This window comes from Juglans microcarpa x Juglans regia, chromosome 1D (assembly GCF_004785595.1).
Source record: "Juglans microcarpa x Juglans regia isolate MS1-56 chromosome 1D, Jm3101_v1.0, whole genome shotgun sequence".
NCBI lineage: Eukaryota > Viridiplantae > Streptophyta > Magnoliopsida > Fagales > Juglandaceae > Juglans > Juglans microcarpa x Juglans regia.
In genome coordinates this window covers 42,039,216-42,060,341 of record NC_054594.1, presented here as the reverse complement: position 1 = coordinate 42,060,341, position 21,126 = coordinate 42,039,216, and the positions used below count along the sequence as shown (strand labels likewise).

General features: G+C 37.9%; 2 protein-coding genes and 1 non-coding gene across 9 annotated transcripts; 1 reads left to right on the top strand and 2 right to left on the bottom strand.

Moving 5' to 3' along the window:
• The first annotated feature begins 1,179 nt into the window (after positions 1–1,179).
• LOC121258516 (anoctamin-like protein At1g73020) lies at positions 1,180–13,824 on the top strand. 4 transcript variants are annotated; one of them, XM_041160060.1, is made up of 17 exons: positions 1,182–1,737; positions 1,903–2,095; positions 8,034–8,103; positions 8,270–8,385; positions 8,782–8,908; positions 8,994–9,094; positions 9,187–9,278; positions 9,393–9,497; positions 9,610–9,879; positions 11,128–11,260; positions 11,357–11,470; positions 11,567–11,634; positions 11,750–11,880; positions 12,299–12,381; positions 12,479–12,586; positions 12,900–13,076; positions 13,201–13,824. In XM_041160060.1, exons 2-17 carry the CDS (start codon positions 1,922–1,924, stop codon positions 13,336–13,338), a joined length of 2,007 nt encoding a protein of 668 aa, XP_041015994.1. In that variant the 5' UTR covers positions 1,182–1,737; positions 1,903–1,921; the 3' UTR covers positions 13,339–13,824. The 4 variants fall into 4 exon arrangements, with proteins under 4 accessions (XP_041016007.1, XP_041015994.1, XP_041015987.1 ...); XM_041160053.1 differs by having other exon boundaries at positions 1,183–1,737; positions 1,896–2,095; XM_041160068.1 differs by having other exon boundaries at positions 1,187–1,737; positions 1,896–2,095; positions 12,918–13,076.
• Positions 13,825–17,294: 3,470 nt separating this feature from the next.
• On the bottom strand, positions 17,295–20,260 carry LOC121261576 (60S ribosomal protein L28-2-like). Of its 4 annotated transcripts, none has more exons than XM_041164019.1 (4): positions 20,108–20,260; positions 19,856–20,038; positions 18,240–18,403; positions 17,295–17,736 (listed from the first exon to the last, which is right to left on the bottom strand). In XM_041164019.1, exons 2-4 carry the CDS (start codon positions 20,001–20,003, stop codon positions 17,596–17,598), a joined length of 453 nt encoding a protein of 150 aa, XP_041019953.1. In that variant the 5' UTR covers positions 20,004–20,038; positions 20,108–20,260; the 3' UTR covers positions 17,295–17,595. The 4 variants fall into 4 exon arrangements, with proteins under 4 accessions (XP_041019953.1, XP_041019945.1, XP_041019969.1 ...); XM_041164011.1 differs by having other exon boundaries at positions 19,856–20,021; positions 20,108–20,253; XM_041164035.1 differs by having other exon boundaries at positions 19,856–20,011; positions 20,108–20,228.
• Positions 17,996–18,087, bottom strand: LOC121243389. Its single transcript, XR_005936124.1, has one exon. It is a non-coding gene; the product is annotated as a small nucleolar RNA R24 (small nucleolar RNA).
• Positions 20,261–21,126: the final 866 nt, after the last annotated feature.

Genomic DNA, 21,126 nt, shown 5'->3' with positions numbered 1-21,126 from the left:
AATCCAAACAATAAAAATATCAAAATTAAAATCTCAAAAATTTTATTTTTTAGGTATAAGGGTATAATTGTAACTTTAACTTTCTTAACGAGTTATAACGGGTCATAACGGGTTGACCCGTTATCAACCCGTTAAGCTATCGTGTCTTAACGGGTCAATCCGTTTTGACCCGAACCCGTTAAGGTTAAACCCTAACCTACTTTTATCGTGTCGTGTTCGTGTTGGGTTAACGGATCGTGTCACATATTGCCACTCCTAAAAAATTCTAGAGGATGTCAATTCATTAATGCACCAATCCTCCTCCCATGTAGAACTCTCCTATTTGGATCAAAACACATATTTTGATCCTAAAACAAGAAATGAAAAAAAAAATTCAAATACTAGAATAAATTAAGAGTATTATTATATACCATTTTCAAGCGTCTTCGTATATTCTATTTGAAAAAATATAGGTACTCACAACTAAAAAAATAATTTTTTTTTATGTAATTTTCAGATTTATCCACCTTTAAAAAAAAATACACGAAGACTACACATTCAAATAATGCAAATTCCATTTCTCATACATTAATAGCTAGGTAAGGACGTCACATGCATATTAATAGCTATCGACCTAGGTTGGCTGGTCATAACTTCCACATTACCGACCTTGCCCATGCGCCCACGTAGACGCGCCCACGCAGACGCGCCCACGCTGCATCATAACGCTAGGAATATTGGATACAAATCCTTGTCAAATTTTGTCAAAAAAAAAAAAAGAAAAGAAGAAGGGAATCCATGCAAAAAGACTATGATACGTGGATAATATACACTACAACTCATAACGCTAACAGTGCGTGCAATACTGTTTGATGTGATGAGTACACCAATATCTTATCCTCATTTCACCAAAACTCCAAAGACCATTATTAATTGGAGAACCAATCTTGACGGATGAAGGAGGCTGACTGACCGCCCTAGAGTTCCATCGGTCTCACATTCGAGCCCAAGTCCCTGATATAGGATCAAGCTCAAGAAAGCCGCATCAGTGCATCCAATCACCATACGCCATGTGTGCCAACCATGTTGTGCTTTAGTACCAATGGGGTCCATGTATCATGGCTATTAATTCTTTTATGCCACTTCAACGCAATGCTTCGAATTTAATGGTTGGACTCTTAGCACAAAGAACCCGATGCCAAAGAAAAGAAATTAACGGTGTTTATCACTCACCGCATAATTCCCTCTCTGTGTTGAATGCTTTGATTGATTGCTCAACTTTTACCCGAAATCTTGCAAATTACATAGAAGTAGAAGGGGGAATGGAATAATAAAATATAGAGAGTCAATTTGCCATTTTGATTTTGTACGGATACCCATGGTGCCTAGGCAGTCGTATCCAGTGACTCCATTCAAACGATCATTGTACCTTCCGAAAATGCAAAACAAACCGCCAAACCCATAACCCACGCGCACGCTTCCTTCCCTTGTCTCCCTTTTCGTCTCTTCCTCGCAACAGCTCTTCCCTCATTCTCGATTACTCAGACACCTGTTTTCTCTATCTCGCTCTCTGTATGAGTAACTGCAGTTATCTTGTCAATAATCTAAATAGCCGTATCGTCAGAAATTCGTCCGTTAGGTTGCTGCGAACTTTTGGATCCTAAACACAGAGACCCACCCATGAGCTTTTTCGTCTGAAACACCATGTCATTGGTTGGTTAAATCTACATTTGATCCCAGAAGATCTGAGCCCTTTTGGTAAGTTGATTTAATTCGACGAGAAAGATTACATCTTTACTCGATTTAAGCACCATTGGTTACCATAATCGGAGACCCTTTGAACAATTTGTTGAAGAAGAAGACTTGGTGTTTGTTTTCTTGTTTCTTTCTTTCTTTTTTTTTTTTTTTGGTTCGAGGGTGAAGTGGGTGACTGGCATTTGAAATGAACGTGCCCGAGGAGGAACAAACTGCTTTTGAGATCGGGGTTGTAGTTCCGAAGAGGAGTGCAAACGAAGAAAACGAGGATTGTGATTGCGTGGGGGTTCTTGTTGATGAGTTCAGGAAAGCGGGTTTGATTGTTGAGAGAGTCCAAGGCATTGCTGATGAGTTTATCAAGGTTTGGTTTTTAATTGTCTTCATAGTCCCCTACAATTATATTCCTCGTCAAGTCGATTCACTCTTTTTAATTAATCTTTCTTATGCCATGTGCCGACTCATGCCTTTACATTGCGTCATGTTATTGAATCTTATGACTGAGTTTCAAGTTTTTGAAGAATTTTCAGTTTTTGGTTCGTGGGTGTGGCTAATTAGGAAGAAAAATTATTTGGATCTACTCATTTACACGTTCGTGTCTTGCTGACGTAATAGTTAAGCGTTACTTGCAGTGGCGTTGATGAAAAGAATCTTCCACATATTTCTTTAACCTAAGAGAGGGAAGCAGAGAAATGTTGTTTGGAGTCTTTACTTTAGGCATTTATGGCTTTTTTTTTTTTTTTTATAAGTAGGAAGTAAGTTTCATTGATATGAATGAAAGTAGGCATAACCTATGTACACAGGGAGTATACAGAAGAAAAGCCTAAATACATTCTAAAAACGCTAAATTAGAGATAAGAAATCATGTACATTGTTTCCATTAAGGACAATGGCTGAAAACCATAGGAGTAAAGTATGTAGAAAAAAATTCTAAATCTCCGCCATTGTTCGTTCCCTATCTTCAAAGCACCGTGCATTCCTTTCCGTCCAAATACATCACATAATGCACAACGGGATCATCTTCTATGCTGCTGCCACCTGGGGACACCCTTGGATACCTTTACAGCAAGCAAGTAGATCAACCACCTTTGACAACATAACCCAAGCAAAATCCACTCTACTAAATATCCCATTCCACAACCCTCTTGTTATCTCACAACGCAATAATAGATTGTCCACTGATTCTCCATATTTTTTGCACAAATAATTTTTTTTTTTTAAGTAAAAGGAAATTTTTTTGCACAAATAATACTAATCCATCACAATGAGACCCATCTTCCTTAAGTTGTCCGTGGTTAGAATATACCCAAGGGCAACAGTCCACACAAAGAAAGCCACTTTGGAAGGTACACGAGACCTCCAAATGCTTTTCCACGGGAAAGATACATTACCTTGTGAAGCCAATATTTTATAATATGCCTTAACTGTGAACCTCTTGCTGCCACTGGACCTCCATTGTATCCTATCACCTTGTGCTGTTATATTTCTTGAGGAGTATATTAAGCTGAAAATTTCTGAAACAGTAGACAGTTCCCAATCATGGTTATCTCGAGTGAATAGTATATTCCACTTACCATGGGCAAACACAAGCAAATCCGCTACCGAAACCTCCCTATTAGCTGCAATACTGTAGAGAGCTGGGAATGCCATCTTCAAAGAGCGCTCTCCACATCAAACATCCTACCAAAACCTGATTCTAGTGCCCTGTCCAACCACAAAACGGATATTGTTTTCGAAACACTGTCAGCCCCCCAATATATCTCCACAAACCCACACCATACCCCCCTCACTACATTAGTACACCAACCACCTCAAGCACCTCCGTGTCTAGAGTCAACAACTTCCTTCCACAATAACTCCCCCTCCAAGTGATACATCCATAGCCATTTCCCCAATAACACTTTATTGAAGGTCCTCAAATTGTGCACACTCAATCCTCCACTCGAGATTGGGGAGCAAACTTTATTCCAATTAACAAGATAGAATTTGTTTTCCTACCCCAGACCACCCCATAGGAAAACCCGAAATAACTTCTCGATCCTATTTGCCACCCCCGCAGGCAATAGAAATAGAGATAAGAAATAGGTCGGGAGATTAGATAAAGTGCTTGTGATCAGTGTGAGCCCCCCCCCCCCCCCCCCCTCTTCCCTTTTCAATAGATACAACTGTTTCCACCCAGCCAACCTTTTCTCCACTTTCTCGATAACCCCTTCCCAAATAGCTTTAACTTTGAAAGTCACCCCCAAGGGAAGCCCAAATATTTCATAGGCAGAGAAGACACTTTACACTCCAAGAGATTTGCTAGACTACTGATTCGAGGCACCACACCCACCGCCACCATCTTAGATTTATCAAGGTTTACATTAAGCCCCGACACGGCGTTGAAGCACAACAAGAGTGCTTGTAGAGCTTGAATTTGGCCCAACTCCGCTTCACAGAAGAGAAGTGTATCATCTGCAAATAAAAGATGTGAGATCATGACAGAGTCGTTAGTATCATTACCCACCGAAAATCCAGCTAGAAAACCACCCTCAACAGTTGCCTTCACCATTCTGCGAAATGCCTCCATAACAATAATGAAAAGAAATGGAGACAATGAGTCTCCTTGCCGCAATCCGCGTGAACTATTAAAGAAACTTAACTAACACTGATAAGTGAGCAGTAGTTACACAATATCAAATCCATAAAATTCACCTATCACCAAAGTCACACCTCCCAAGTAAGTAAAGGAGGAGGAAATCCCAATTTACATGATCATATGCTTTCTCCATATCAAGCTTGCATAGAATGCCTGGTGTGCCCTCCTTCAACCTATGATCCAAGCACTCATTGGCAATAAGAACTGAATCAAGTATCTGCTTCCCCTGAACAAAGGCATTTTGAGGTTTTGAAATAATTTGCTCCATTACCAAGATTAACTGCTTGGTAAGAACCTTCGAAATAATTTTGTAAACCCCACTCACCAGGCTTATAGGACGGAAATCCTCGACTTCCATCGCCCCATGTTTCTTCGGTATGAGGGCTATGAACGTCGCATTGAGGCACTTCTCAAACTTTTGGAAGGCATGGAATTCAAGAAAGACCTGCATAACATCACATTTCACAATCTCCCAACAATGTTGGAAGAACCCCATCGAAAACCCATCCAGCCCAGGCGCTTTGTCTTTAGCCATACTGTTAATGACCTTACGCACCTCATCTTCTTCGAAAGGTCTTTCCAACCAGCTTGCACTCTGCATATCAATAGACTCAAAAGGCAAATCATCGAGCTTCGGCCTCCAACAGGTTGGCTCCGTGAGCAGGTTCCCATAATAATTCACAATATGGTTCTCTAATTCAGGGGGGAAGAAAGAACTTGGTTACCTGTCTTGAGTGTCTCAATAGTGTTGTTGCACCTATGTGAATTGGCCACTCTATGGAAGAGCCAAAAACTTCCAAGTTCCACCTCCTTAGATCTTGCTTTAAAGCTTTAAGCTTATCTGCAAGAATGAAGCTAGGGGTACCTGTGAACTGATAAGAAGACCACCAATAATGAACTTTCTTAGCAAAACCGTTCACTGCTAACCACATATTTTCAAACTTGAAATACTGGCGATCCTATGAATGCCACCACAATCTGACAAAATAGGAAAATGATCCGGACAAACCCAGGCCAGCCTCTTCTGACACAGCTCCGGAAAGTGGGCTTCCTAAGAAGGAGAAACAAGAAACCTATCCAATCTCGACTATTGGACCATGTGAACTCGCCCCCAACAAGGGGAAGATCCATAAGGTCCAAATCAAACACCAACTCGGAGAACTCCTCCATGGCTATAAAGATGTGAAAATTCCCTTCCCATACACCACGGCACGTCCCATAAACAATGTAAGCCCGCCAACTCCTTCCAAAGCCTTCTCCTCTCTCTATCCAAATTTGGCCCATAAATGCCTACATAAGCCCACTCCCACGCCGCATCTACTACATTTTTAAATAGACTAGCAACCGAAAAAGTCCCAACACACTCTTTTATCCCACATTAAGAGGACACCACCAGACACTCCTACCGAAGCCAAGTAAGACCAACCCACATACGAACACCCCCACAAGCTGCAAATAAGTCTTCTATCGACGACCCTCAATTTTGTTTCTTGAAAACACACCACATCAGACTTCCACATTCACAATAAAGATTTTATGCGAAGGCATTTATTGCGATGATTAAGCCCCCGCACATTCCAATAGAGGATCTTAGGTTTCATAGACAATGGTAACACCTCTTCCTTTCATTCTATCCCTTCCACCACTCCCCTCCTTCACTTCATAATTTATAGAGCATTTAAGCCTTTTAAGTTCTCTATCTCTCTTTGTGGCAGACTTTGATCGACCATCTTCAATGACCACAAGAAGAAACCTGAACTGCTCTTCAAAGCCTATACAAGACACCCCAACGCAGGCTTGCATCTCCTCCACTTTCTTGAACACCAAATCGAAATAAACCGCTCTGAGTTGGGACTAGGAGAGAGCATGCATATAGATTCAGCATCTCCCCCATCGATGCACTCCCCTTCACAGATAACCAGCTGCATATCCACCCCTTCTGGCCCCTTCACAGGAAGCTCCTCTTTTTTCTTGTCAAGGCCTGCTTCTCCAGATTCCATTAAAGTTAATGGTGCTAGGACATCACTGTTTGGAACAAAGACTTCTCCAGGTGCTGACTGTGCTAACTGCGTCTACGTTTGCCCAGCCAAGAGTTCTCCATTGACTGTTGTATGCTTCTGCCTAGCAAAGACTTCTCCAACCACTACCTGAATTATGCCTAGGGGGTCGCCGACAACCAATGAAGAGGTCTGTGCTACCACCATAGTTGTATCCTGAAATAGCCCACACATGGGAATGGCCCCAACGGGTGGGTTCTCAATCCCTAGTGAGCTAATCCCCTGTTTTGACGTCGTAGATGTGCCGGCGACCACCATCGCACCCTTCTATGTAGGTTCCGATGCATTTGGGGCAAATACCACGTCGTTATTGCACGTTCTGAGGGCGCAATGCACTATTGAAGTTATTGCCGGCGTCGTAGCCTCCGCCGAAGGAACGAAAACCTTTGGCAAGGTTGCCGGAGTCCTCGCCAGGAACAGTGGCACGACCCCACCCACCGATGGGCCAGCTTCCGCCTGGGTCCTTCTCCAGACAGGGCCTGGTTTCTTTTGGGCCAAACCCCTCCCCTTGGGTTGAAGCCCATCTTCATGGCCCTGAATCTTTCCCTTTCCCTTCTGCATTGCGTTACCGATGGGCTCATTGGGCTGGGTTGAAGCCCTGTCTCTTGGTTCTTTAGCAAACACTCCCCGACCCTGGCCCAAGCCCAAGCCCAAGCCCAAGCCCACCTGTCCTTTTACTTTGACGCACCATTTTAACCAACACATCTTATCAGTCAGCTCTCCCAGCTGAATCTCCATATCAAACAAAATCTGCAGCAAGTTTTCCTCTTTCAGCCCAGCAATGTCTCTACTTCCCCCTTCCCGTAACTGAGCACCAACCATAAAAGTGGCTCCACCAGATCTCGATAGATTTGCTGTCGCTGCGCACTTCACATCTCGAGGCCTCTCCATCTCTTTGCTCCCTTGGAGAACCTCCCTGTACGATCAAAAGTTTGAAGTTTGCGACGTCTTTGCTGGTGGTAATAGCCACACGGAACCTTCAACACTTCTAGCTTCCTTCAACACCACCACAAGTTTTCTCCAACCCACTCCGTCTTTGTCCCCTGGTATAAAGATGAAACTCCGACGCACCCCCCCCCCCCCCCCCCCCCCCCCCAAAAAAAAAATACTCCACCAATGCCATGTATTCTCCCCTGGAGTTGGTGCAGCGTTGTGCAATATAACCCCTGTCCCCATCCATAGAAACCCTTTCCCAAAACCTTCAGACACTCCTCCAAGGCTTTAGAGAATCATCGTACTGTCCCTAGCCCCAAGCTCATATTTTTTACAACTTTCCATCCCTCCTCTATAAGTTGCACATACCTACCGTCCCTTGACACCTCAAACAATATTGCCTTAGAATGCACCGTCAAACACCCGTAACCACCATCGGAATCAAAAGGAGGGAAATAGAGACAGAAGAAAAAAAGAAAAAAGAAACTAATCGCAAAGTGTATGGAGAGAAAACCTTTGAGTAAGAATAAAAAAAAAAAAAAAACTTTGTATTTTATGGCTTCTTGCCGAGTAGAGAAATTTCACACAATCGGACATTCTTTCCTTTTACATTATTTTACTGTATCCTCCTTCTGGCTGGCCTGAAGTAAATTAAGTCGATCTCTTTATTTCAGCTGGCAGCACCTTTGGAGACTTTGGGGAGGGCTGCTGCCGAGTTACAGTTAAGGAAAAGGACTCATATTGGTAATTACCATGCAGTTTCTATTTTCTCGTCTCATTTGGCATGTTTCTGCTTGTCTTCTTTTATAAGTTCTTATATTCTTTCACTATTTTTTTTTTTTTTTTTTTTGAAAAAATGTACAGTTTTTATTTTCTAGTAGAGAGAATGTATTTACTTACTATGTTTCAGGGATGGATTTACAATTTGAATGGGAGGAGGTTCAAGCTTTTGTGAGACAGCCTGATGGTTCATTGTTCAGCTGGTGTGAGCGTTTTCATTGCTACCATCACTTGATATATGGGATTGTGAGTCATTGTATATATACCGATTTATCGTATTCTCGTGATCTTTTCTTACCGCTTAGATTCATAGATTTTTTCCCTCTACAAATAGGCAGATATAAGTTTAATATGTGGAGGCGGTTGAGATTGCAAAAAAAGTGTCCATAAAAAAAATTCCTAAATTTTTGTGTCTATGAATCGGCAGGTATGATTTTAATATGTAGAGGCAATTGATTTCACCAAAAAGGTCTTTTTTTTTTAAAAAAAAAAAATTCACTCTATTTTCTTTTTAAATCCTATCCAATCTGAGTATTTCTTACATCTCAATCAACCATCATCAATGTTTGTCTTTGTACTTCAGTTTTATTAGTTGTCATCGGTTTTGTCTCAGTGAGCCGACGTACTTACTGAACTTTGCAGGTGAACAAGAGCCAGTCAACTGTAACATTGAAATTTGAAGGAAATGAGTACCATTGGAAAGCTGGTGAAAATATAGTTCAGAAATTGGAATCAGAGGATTTTGTAAAACAAGTCTTTCCTTTGCATGGTATGTTAGCTTATCACCAAATCGTGTGCTCACTGATCTCACCTTAATTCCAAAGTAAGATACTGAGATGACTTTTGGTTGATAGATGAAGTAAAGAGGAAGAATCTCCTTAAAAGTTGGGCGCTGCACTGGTGGAACCTTACGAACCAGCCAATCGATGAAATTTATTCATATTTTGGGACAAAGGTAAGTGTAACTGCAGTATTAGTTTCTTCTTCTTTTTTTCAGTTATTTTGATATGATTTGCTAACTTCCAAAGAGGTATTAATACTGTGTAGATTGCAATTTACTTTGCTTTCCTTGGAATGTTTACGCAATGGATGCTCTTCCCAGCTGCGTTTGCTATCGCTTTACAGCTAATTGATTTTGGGTTGGATACTCTACCTCTTAATGCCTCGGCAGGGTGTTAATTTTATTCTAGTTTGGAATGTGGTACAATATTGCTTGTAAATAAATAAAGTGCTTGCTTAAATGTCTTTTTCAGGTCGTTGCGGTTATTGGTGCTTCCTGTTTTCTTCATAGGCATAATATTATGGGCTGTAATCTTTTCCCAGTTCTGGAAACGAAAAAACTCTGCCCTATTAGCCAGGTTGGTCAACTACACATTGGTTATTAGGTTCACATTCCTGTATTTTCCTTTTTGTTTGGTCAATTATATGTTGGTGCCCTTCCTTTCATTCTGTTTGGGTTTCACTTTGTAGATGGCAGATTAGTTATTCAGTTGCAGTTGACCCGGGATATAAACTTCTAGGCATGGAGTGGAGTTCCCTACAGTCACCTGGGGAACTATTAAGAAAATGGGGGACTGATAACACAAATGAGAAAGAAGTGTACCAAAAAAATGAGTGGTTTGGATATCTTATGAGATTCAGAAATGATTCTATATTCATCTTGAGTATTATATGCCTTCAGTTGCCATTTGAGTTGGCCTATGCTCATCTTTACGAGGTTATCGGGTCTGATATTATGAAGTAAGAATCTTGGTCATTTGCATGTATGATTTTTTTTCAACTTATTGAAAGGAATTATTTCGATTGTTCTCTTGGTACCTAAGTTTTCTTCTAGTCCTTAATCCCATGGCCATATCTAGTAGATTAGCTCTCTCATACCTTCATTGTGTGTTTATCTGAATTTAAGATCGCATCAACTCATTTTAATAAATAATTCAATACAATCATTTTCTTGTCTCAACTTTTCCATATCCATGTAAGATGATGATGCTACCACAAACCACCTCTATGAAGCTTCCTTTGGTTGAAAAATATAAGTGCATCTATACAATTCTAAGATTATTTCCTATTTTGTAGGGTATTTCAATAAACTGATAGAATAAATAATATCTTTCTTTCTTCTTTTAAAATTAATAGAAAAGGCCTTCCAATGGTGAAATATAAATACTGGAATGTCTCTTAGTTTAGTACCGACCAATGAACTGATTGCGTGATTTGAAATAGAGTAAATTTTGATTAATTGAGTAATAAGTAAAATGTTCAATGTAAGACATAAAGTAATAACGTTTATAATTTTATGATTGAAATATAAAATATACTGAGATTGTTGTCGTTTTCTGCTTCTTAAAATGTATTTAGGTGTTTCTTTTGTATACTTCCTGTGTACATGGGCATTACCTATTTCATTCATATTAATAAAACTGTCTTTCTTATAAAAAAATAAATAAATAAAACATACTGAGATGCACCAAAAAATACATCAATTTCAAGAACAGCAAAGGTTTCGTAAGGTCAAAAGGGTCCATGGAGCACCTTGTGGCTATGTCATAGTAGATTAAAACACTTGCCCAGTATCAACTTCTAGATCATATTGCTCTAGTGCATAACTTAGTAAATTGATAGATGAGGAAAAGAGCTAGGTGTTTAACCTCCTGTTATAAAAGAAAGAGAAAGATTTAGAAGGTTTGTCAGGGTAAGGTCCAAAACAGTAGCCATCGGTCAATTCCTTTTCATGTAAATGCAGATTATTATAATTTATAAGTTGCTATCAAGTTCTCTTCAACTATCCTTGTCAAATCATTTCAATCTAGGTTTAGGCTCTCCACATGAAGGGAGTAGATGTATAAATCCTAACGAGTGATTTTCCCCAACTTTTCATAGTAAACATTTTTTTTTTTCCACTTTTTTGTGTTGTATTAATAGCATGAAGATCTCACTTCACGCATTAGTTGCATGAAGATGACACTATCTTCTGTTTCTGTTTTTCAGGTTTGGGCTGACAGCCTTTTATATTCTTTCCATTCAGCATTTTACAAGGGTGTGTGGTAAGATATCGGTCAAGCTCATTAAGCGTGAAAACAATGAAACCACAGAAAAAAGGGCTGACAGCTTGGTCTACAAGGTATTGACTAGAATTTTAACAGGTCCCCTCAGGCTTTTACTGTCCCTTGTGAGGGTATTTATTTCATGCAGTTCAAGACCATAATTGCTCTTGCAGGTCTTTGGTCTTTACTTCATGCAGTCATATATTGGAATTTTCTATCATGCCCTCTTGCACCGCAATTTTTTGACTCTTCGTCAAGTCTTGATTCAGCGTCTCCTTGTGTCTCAGGTGAAACAGATTTTTCTTTTTTCTTTTTGTTCGTTTGAATTTTATTTTGCTACTTCTGGGCCCTGTATATGCTCTTGATTTGGAAATGTTATACAGGTGTTTGAAAATTTGTTGGAAAATACTTTACCCTATCTTAAGTACAGCTACAAAAAATACAGAGTACGGTAAGTTTCTTCTGTATGTGTCATCTGTTGGTCCCTTGCGTTTGTGGTTAATGCTTAATTTTACCTTCTTTGCACGTTACCTGAACATGGGCTGATGCATCCTTCTTGTATCAAGAGACAAGAAGAAACGTGAAAAAGGATCGTCAACAAGAAAGATTCAGTTCACTACTAGGGTAGAGAAAGAGTACATGAAATCTTCTTATTCAGCAAGCATTGGCGAGGAGCTTGAGGATGGCCTGTTTGATGGTAATATTCTCATTCATATATATAACTGTAGACAAGATTATAGTGCATTTGGAGTCAAATGGAATTCGAAGCAAATTATTTTGTTTTCAAAATATTAGAAAGATGATAATATATTTGTAAAAAGACATTACTTTTCTGGAGAGGAGTCTGAATTGAGCTAGGTTGCCAAACTGGATAGGGTTGATGAAACATTTACTTCATGTGCTGGATATTTTGGGTCTTTCCTTTTCTTTTTCCATAATTTTCTCAATGATAATGCTCGCTTGTTGATTTGATGTTGACAGAATAACTTGTGTGGTTGGTACACTTGGAAATTAGAACTGTATAGGTTCATTTTCTTGTTTTTTCTTTTAAACAACCACGAGATTTTAGAGATTGTCCATTTCTTTGACTGATTAAACTCAAAATCCACCTGCAGATTTTTTGGAGTTGGCATTGCAGTTTGGAATGATCATGATGTTTGCTTGTGCATTCCCTCTCGCATTTGCCTTTGCTGCTTTGGTATATAATGCTTTTAGTGGTACCCCCACCATTTTTTCCCTTTTTAAGTTGGTTTTGGTTCTTAGTAAAGTGAGTGATTAAGTTCCACGCAATGCAGAACAACATTACAGAAATCAAAACTGATGCATTAAAGCTGCTTACCATGTTTAAAAGGCCTGTCCCTCGTGCTGCCACTACAATTGGAGCTTGGCTAAACATTTTCCAGGTACTTAAATCCTTGAACAAGAAAAGTATTTTAGTTTGCATGCTTTTGGATAAAAAAAACACCTCCCCTTGCCCCTTCTTCATTCAGAAGACTTGGGAAAGCATAAACTGGGCATGAACATCAGGATATAAGACTGTTGGGTTCTAACATCAACATTCATAACTTTTTATATAAATATCTTTAAATTCAGAATGCATAAATCATTGTTTCATAGGTCCATTATTCCCCAAACTTCCTCATTTTGTCAATTTTACACAAGCTAAGAAATCACCAGTTTCCTATCTACTTTTGTACTGATGCCCTACTGATTCAGGATCTCTTCATATTTCAGTTCCTGATAGTGTTGTCGATCTGCACAAACTGTGCACTTCTAGTATGGTTATATGATCAGGAGGGGAATTGGAGTATAGAGCCTGGACTTGCAGCAATTCTGGTCATGGAACATATCCTCCTGTTGATCAAGTTTGGAGTCTCCCGCTTTGTCCCTGAGGTGAGTCTCTTTTGTAAAGAATCTTCTTTCCACTTTTCTTCATAAGATTGGAATATTTGTCAGTTGAAATAACATTTTTGGGTTTATATGAGAGATCAAAGAGTATGAACTTTGTTTCTGGCAGGAACCTGCTTGGGTAAGAGCCAGTCGGGTGAAGAATGCCACACAGGCACAGGATATGTGTTCGAAACAGCTCTTGAGAACCATTTGTGTTGGCAAAAAGGTTTTTGGCGTGGTAAGAGAGGGAGAGAGAGGTGAGTGACCTGGACCTTTTCTAGTGCGTCACTCCTACCTTTTTGGCACAGAAGAACAAAAAGAACCAGAGGTTTAGCCTGGAATAGTTCTTCAGAGCTGATCAGAGTTTTGAATTCCCAGCATTGGTGGTTTATCAGTAGAGGATTCTTCTGCATTTGGGTCAACTCATTTTAGTACTGGGAGTGTTCTTCTAGGGTGAATGGCACAGCCTTACTATATGTTTCACCTATTATAGTGGTTCTAAAGATTGTGGTACGTTAGGATTGCTGCAATGTATGCAACCGGCTTGATTTTGGGAGAGAGGGGGGGGGGGGGGGGGGGGGGGGGGGGGGGGGGGGGGGGGGGGGATGGATATATGGTGATTAGTGAAATTTTGTACAATTAGGTAGTACAGCATTGTAAGAAAAGGTGAGAAATGCATATCAATGTTTGCATTTATCTAGTCATTTTCAGGGCCAGATTTTGCATGCAATTTCTCCCATGGTGCTCAAAATTTTCTTTTCTTTTATGAACCGTACTCGAATGATTACCAGAAACTACAACCATCCAATTTCGAATGCCGATTCTAGCGACTTCAAATCAGCACAAAGAGAGTTCATTTTTCGTTCGATTAAACGGTACATCATGTGGGCTTGAAACATTTGCGGTCTTTGCCATGTGAACTTGTGTTCTTGGTCTCCTCTTTTCCTTCCGCTAGGTCTTTTAAGGAAACATCTTTTTTACGTGATGGATTCATGCAGCAAAATGACGGCGCTTTTTCATGTAATAACGGCACGCATATTCATTTCAGTATTAACCGAATTCCAACCTCAGAAAAAGAAAAAGTTGGATTTTGGTTTGGGATATTTGTCTCTGTATAATAGCTTTTTGTTGGGGTGACCAAACTGCTCATATATGATCGTCGGAAGGTTAACTTTAGTAGTATTTCCCACCTGAAAAGTCATCCATCATGGTGCGAGCCATGCCCCCACCCCATTCATGGGACTTTCCGAGACTATCACAGAGATGTAGAAACCACTTACGATCAAATTCATTTCCAACGAGGGATATATAACTTAAACACATCTATGTAAAATTATTCAGAAGCCTTATCTGAGATTAACTTAAACAAGGTTTTAGTACAAGTAGAAAGTACTTTCTGGATCCAAAATTGCTCCAACACTATGACATCACGTATCAATAGCAAGCTTCAATCAAACTGTAAAACAAACTAACTGGGTTCTAGATATACCTTACGACAACCTTTTGGATATACCTTAAAAATTAAATCTTATAAATCAAGTTATATCATGTGAATAGTGTGTGGTGTAAAGATCGTCAAATAACACAACTCTATTTTCAAACGTAGAGTACTAGTTCATTACCCCTTCAGCCCAATAATCATTTCAAAATGAGAAATGTTATTTATTATCCCCACAATACACCAACATGTGATTATTTAAACACATATTTATATATTTACACATCAATATATGTGTGTTTAATATATGTTGGTGTGTGGTGTAGGAGACGATAAATAGAATTTTTATTTCAAAATTTTGCACCAAATATACTAATGATTTCAATCTGTATTAGGATAAAGAAATATTATTATTTTGGATTTTATATAATTATAAACAGCAAAACTAAAAATAAAAAACTCATACAACATTTCGAAATACTGCCTTTCCCTTTGGGCCTGATCTATTTTCGAATTCTGACATTAATCTAGGATTTGCGTGGACATGAGGTTTTCAAGCAACGTGCATGGTTGGGTTTTCTTCTTCTGTATGACATCTACAATATCTAGGATTTAGTACAGGAACCTGGTAAATGAGATCATTAATTCTTATTCCAACAGTACTTTTTTTTTTTTTTTGGCTGAATGAACAACACTGATTTCGAAATCGAAGAAAGCAAACAATGAAAAAAGAATCTTAAATTGGATGCCAATCATACAAGATTATAATATATATAAATTCCATGCAGTACTTCATCATCTCCCCAAGAATCTTGACAACGCATGCAAGCTGGTATATCTCCCCCCCCAAAAAGAAAAAATCTTCATTTTTTGCTTCAAGCTCTCTCATGATCAGTTCCGCTGCGATTGAAACAGTTTAACCAACCCATCATTTCTGCAGATCAGATTTAAAACAACCAGTCTTGAAACGGGTTGGCAATAGAAAAATCATCAACAAAAAGAAACTCAGAGATCGATACTTGTTCTCATCCCGATCGATCGAATATCCAAACATATGAGCCGTAACATAAAATAATAATATATATAGCTCAACTGCGACGAGAGCTTCCGAATCGACTACTAACCTGGCGGGCGTAAGACACAACGGCCTTAGCCCACCTCTTGATCTCAGACTTCAACTTGTTGGAATCCATGTCCTTGAGTTGCTTTCCTGGTTCTACTGAAATCTCCACGAAGGAGAAGCAACGATCAAAGCGTCCGCGCTTTGCAACCTCGCCCTTCTTTACGGCTTCACCGTTGTCCAGAGAGTGACATTTCTTTACCGACATGATTTTTGGAGCTTCCTGGTGGCTGCTGCTGCTGCTGCGGTTTGTGTTGTGCAGCTCAAAGGCCTAGAAACTTAATTTGGTGCACGCAATAGTAATGGCTGCTAGAAAAAAACATATGCACTAATTTATAAGGTTAGAGAACTAAACAAGGCAAATTAAGCCATTCTAATGCGTGTGGTAGACCACTTGCGTTGACTTGACTTTTCAACATTGCATACCTTTATTCTTTTATATTATTAGACAAGTTTGTTGTTCTATTCTGCACAATGCGTTAATGAAATGATTATATTCTGCTGGAAAAGGTGTTGGTAATAGAGCTTGATTTTTATTATATTAATATTTCTTTTTTGTTTGGGGATATATATATATATATATATATATATATGCTTTTAATTCTCTACGTTAGAGTCTTAGGCTTCATTTAGTTTATAAATCCATCTCAATTCATTATTATAATTTTTTAAATTTTAATATAAAATATAATAAATAATTTAATTTTTTAAAATTTTAAAATAATAATAATATTAAAAAATAATATTTTAACAATATTTTATTATCTTAATTTAATTCAGTTCAATATCCAAACACAACCTTACTTAGTTGTTTCTCATATTAGCTAGGGAGGCAACTACCAAGGATTAATTGGTCATTGGAGGCCGTATTAAATCTTCTACATAACTCTTAACATACATCTAATCTGACTTTATATAATTAAGTATAAAACCATGGGTGATTAACCAAGTATTTTAAAAACTACGATGTTTTCTTTTTTCCATTTCTCCACGTAATTAGTTCTTGCTCGCTAAGTCTTGAAACATTCGAGAGAGCTGACCAAAAATATGGAACATGAAGAAGTAAAATAGAATAATAAAAGGAATCTATTTGACGTTAATTTGTATTTTTGTTCATATACCCTTTTGTCGCACGTATATGAATGATTTAAATGTTTTAAAACATCAATAAGGCAAAAAGTAACTGAAAAGAAGCAAAATATCCTAAAAATATGTGTGGAAAGTTTAGAAAGAAAATAATTTATTTTTTAAAATATTCAATTTCATATCATCCTGATTTATTTATTAATTATATACTTGGCCGTGCAAGCCGTCATTGGCACGGAACTTGAGCTGCCGTGTGGCAGTTCTTCATAAGTTCATACCGTGCCGCACAACTACGGCCTGCTGGTTAAAAAGATTATCACGACCTCCTTTTCACAATTGAACAAAGGTTTTTATTCTTTTTGACAACTCAATTGAACAAAGTCGTTAAAAACAATTTTGTTGGATTAACATCGAACGTATCACAATGTCAAGAGTTTGGGAGGTTGGCACAAACGATGGACGAGATAAAAAAGTACATGGTCAACTTATAACTTTCTTAACTCCCTCAATGTACAACAGTACAACAAACCACGGGGGTAAAAAGGGCACAACTCTGTTTCAATTCACCATCGGCCAATAAGAAGAATTAATTCGTCTAGTCATTTATTGCAGACACTTTCGTATGGCTCGGACCAGAGACTACTGGCGTTAAGTTCAAAACTCGACTACATAAAACAACCATATCATGTTGCAAAACAATTAAGGTAAGATGCCGAACCACATCTCTTTGTATATCAAAACTACGAGGGCACCCCAAATAAGAAGGCAACACAATGAAGATGGAAACACAGAAAAAAAAAGAAAAAAAAAAAAAAGAAAAAGGGAATTCAAAATGGCTATGGGGAAAGGCAGCACGATATAATATCAGCCCTCTTAACTCACTTCCTACCAGGAACTTTCACAGCCTGCCTATTCCTCCTCTTGACACCGGATTTGGCAACTTTCAGGCTCCTGTGCACAGCACTTAACCTAGAAAGGGCAGCATGTTTTAGATCTGGCCTGTAGTAGTTATCTGCAACCTGTGAAGAGCAAATAACGATGATTTTAGAAATACAACCTGGCGTTAGCTGTTTCAACATAAATTTAATCGAGGGAAAACAAAAGGACTGCTTAAGAAAAAGGTGAATGGGCAAACCATGAATATCCACACATGATTAACAATCGCAAAGAATATCAATAACCAATTGAAGCCTTAATTACATCATATACTAATATATACAAATACTAACATATACAACGGACAAGATACAGTTGAATTAAAATATTTTTAAAGATTAGGATACTCAGAAGCCAAGCGTAACAAGTATATGTCATAGAAGAAACCACATACTATGGTTTCTTCTTATATGTTAGAGGCTCATCACTGCAAAGAAAAATTAAAAACCCTGGGGGAAAAATAGATAAAGATCTTGACTGGAGGAAAGCTTCCAGTAAATCTAACAAGACTAAGAACTTTAGCGTCAAAACATCACTGGGAAGATAAAATACTCGGAACATGTCCGAACCTGACTTCTTAAATTACCTGGTTTGAAACCGCATTTACCATCCTTTGGAACTCCTTTTTCATGACAGACTTGTGAAACAAAGCCACAGGCTTGTTCTGTTTCTTAGTCTTGGTTGTAGCAAGCAACACAGATTGACTTTTGCCCTCGGGCTGAATGGTAACTGTTTTCTTGTTTGCCAACCCTGAGACATCCCAATAAAAATGTTTTATTTTTATGAGTCCATTCCAATAGAGACAGTATATTTCAGAAAACAAACATAAAGACCCCCCATTACACCTGCCCCAACAAAATGTATGATTCCAGCCTTTTTTTATTGGTAAAAATGGATGATTCAAGCTATGTTAAGAAACACAAGAATATATAAAAGGAAATCAGAACCTTGATACATTCATCTTCGGTTTCAAAACCACAATTTCAGCCACTTCCATGAATTCTGTGAGACTTACAATTTAAAGAAATAAAAATTTAAATAAAGAGAGAAGCCCAGATTTCCCAAGGCTTTTTCAAAATAAAAATAAAAACTTCATGATGGCTCTCTTTAAGAGAGTGTGCAAAGAAAAGAGTATCTTTAGCCCATTCATTGAGAGAACAAAGGCATCGTTTTTGGTCAAGAGGAACAAAGAAAACTCCCAGATAACAGATAGCAAACAAATCCCTAGTTTCTCAAAAACACAGCAACATCCCATTTTCTATACCAATGCAATTTGACGCACGCACACACATTTTCAAAGTCATAACCCCTTAAGTAAACAAAGTTTTACATATAATAGAGAGCAGAAACTGGAAAATTTAACAACTTCAGTTTCCTTCATTTTCCACTACTTTTATGTGAGCAAACAGAAACTTCGCATTGAAGCTTGAAACTTCGCACTAATTTCATCTGAGCCCCCTGTTACAAATCTAAATCATTCCAAAAATGTATGAATTTTCAAGCCCTTTTACTTTCTTTTCCTTTCCCTTCTTCTCAACAGAAAATAGAAAGACATACACACGAATTTTTTCTAACTCTGTTTTAAATGGAGGGTGGTTATATTAAATTTGAATTTAACTAGAAAACATTTAGCATTTTTTTATGAAGTGGCACTATCACTGTGCTTAGTTGTAAACTATTAGTAAGAAATACAAGATCGAAATCTGATCTTCCACATTTTCCGGCACCCACAGAAATTGGGCAGAACTAGAATTTATTTCCTAGAAAACAAAACAAAGAGACCACAACAAATGAAATAAATACCACATTTTTAATTCTTTTTTCTTAACCTTGTTTTCACAAAAACCAAACAGCCAAAAGGCACATGACTTTATTTGCTCCTCCGTCCTAATCAATATATATCTAATGTAGAGAGCTATGAACCTTATTATTTTTAAAAGGGCAAGGGGCTGTAGACAAAACGAAACCAAATAAAAAAAATTCTTATCCGTTTTCTTCTGCTTTACTTTCTCACATACCAAACAAAAAACCCAAAACGAACTGTTTCCCTATATCTATTCATAAACCAGACAGCCAAAAAAACAAGAAAATAAATCCAACACTCGAAAAATTAAATAAACACAACGGAAGTAAAATCGACACTTTCTGAATCCATCTCCCATTTTATCCGGATCCATAAAGGAAGCCATCAAATAAGCTTACCAGAGTGCTTGTAGGAGTTAAGGTTGTAGAGGTTGTTGCTCTCCTTGCTGAACTGCACGCTCGCCGTTCCTCTCCCGAACTCCTTCACGAGGAATGAGTTGTTCTTCTTCACCATCTCCCATATCAACGGCCCCGGTACTGTCGCCATCTCCGTGCCTGCAACACGCTACGCCAGATCCAAAACTGCCTAAGATGATATCAAGTTAACCAGATACACATGCACACACACATACGTAGAGAGAGAGAGAGTACCAGCGAGGGTCTTGTTTCTGAATCTGAAACGGGAGATTTGGAGAGTAAACGAGCAGGAAGGGTTTATGTTGTTATTTATATTGGAACCCTAATTTCCTGCAGGAGCTTGGTGGGACTTGAGGGGTACAGTTCATATCACTTAATTACGCTTACGTCTTGTGAACATTTGTCCTGACGAGTGACGACAGTTGTCGTATAAAAAAGGAAACGGCGGTAAATGTTTCGTCGTTTAACTGATGACAATGTTTGTACTAGCAAATGTCAGAAGGGATGTTAATAAGTAAAGGAATATGCTACATCTCCCGCTGGGTTATTTCTATGTGTTTTTTTAATTTTTTTTATTATATAAATTTTTTTAACAATTTTAAATATTTTAAAAAAAATAAAAAAAATCATAATATTAATAAAAAGTATTTTCTTAATTACGAAGTAAAATAAAAAATTATAAAAAAAAAAATTTTATAATTTTTTATTTTATTCATGATTAAGGAAGTATTTTTTAATGATTTTTTCTTTTTTTTTTTTTACTTTCTGATTAAGAAAGTATTTTTTTAATGATGTTTTAAATTTATTTTTTTTTTAAATATTTAAAAATCTATATAAAAAATAACTTAAAAAAAAAAAACACATACAAAACAATACTACACCTCAGCGGGAACTCCCAGCATTGTCCATAAGTAAAAGCAGTACTCCAAATTTACATCATTAATTCACAATTATCTTAAACTTATCATGCTGACTAGGAGGTGATTAAAAAGAATTGCTCCAATAATTATTAAATATTGTATGTAAATAGAAATAGATAGTGATAAAATAATATAAAATAAATATTTTAGCCATTCACATCAGTAGAGTGCGTAAAAAATATATAAAAGTAACTGTATATAACGCAACTCTTGTGCTGAAAGAGTAAAAGGACGGACTACATCATCAATTCAAGAGAAACTCTCACTCTCGATTGCAACAATATCAAACTGATTTGGGATGGCTCAATACCAACTTCATTCTGGGTCACAAAA

Excerpts from the sequence above, each read along its gene's own strand:
- LOC121261576 (XM_041164019.1), bottom strand. The coding sequence starts at position 20,003 with ATGGCGACAGTACCGGGGCCGTTGATATGGGAGATGGTGAAGAAGAAC. Across the intron at positions 18,404-19,855 it reads TAACTCCTACAAGCACTCTG|GGTTGGCAAACAAGAAAACA; the intron begins GTAAGCTTATTT and ends GGGATGTCTCAG. Across the intron at positions 17,737-18,239 it reads TAAATGCGGTTTCAAACCAG|GTTGCAGATAACTACTACAG; the intron begins GTAATTTAAGAA and ends TGCTCTTCACAG.
- LOC121258516 (XM_041160060.1), top strand. The coding sequence starts at position 1,922 with ATGAACGTGCCCGAGGAGGAACAAACTGCTTTTGAGATCGGGGTTGTA. Across the intron at positions 9,880-11,127 it reads ATCGGGTCTGATATTATGAA|GTTTGGGCTGACAGCCTTTT; the intron begins GTAAGAATCTTG and ends TCTGTTTTTCAG. Across the intron at positions 11,471-11,566 it reads AGCGTCTCCTTGTGTCTCAG|GTGTTTGAAAATTTGTTGGA; the intron begins GTGAAACAGATT and ends AATGTTATACAG.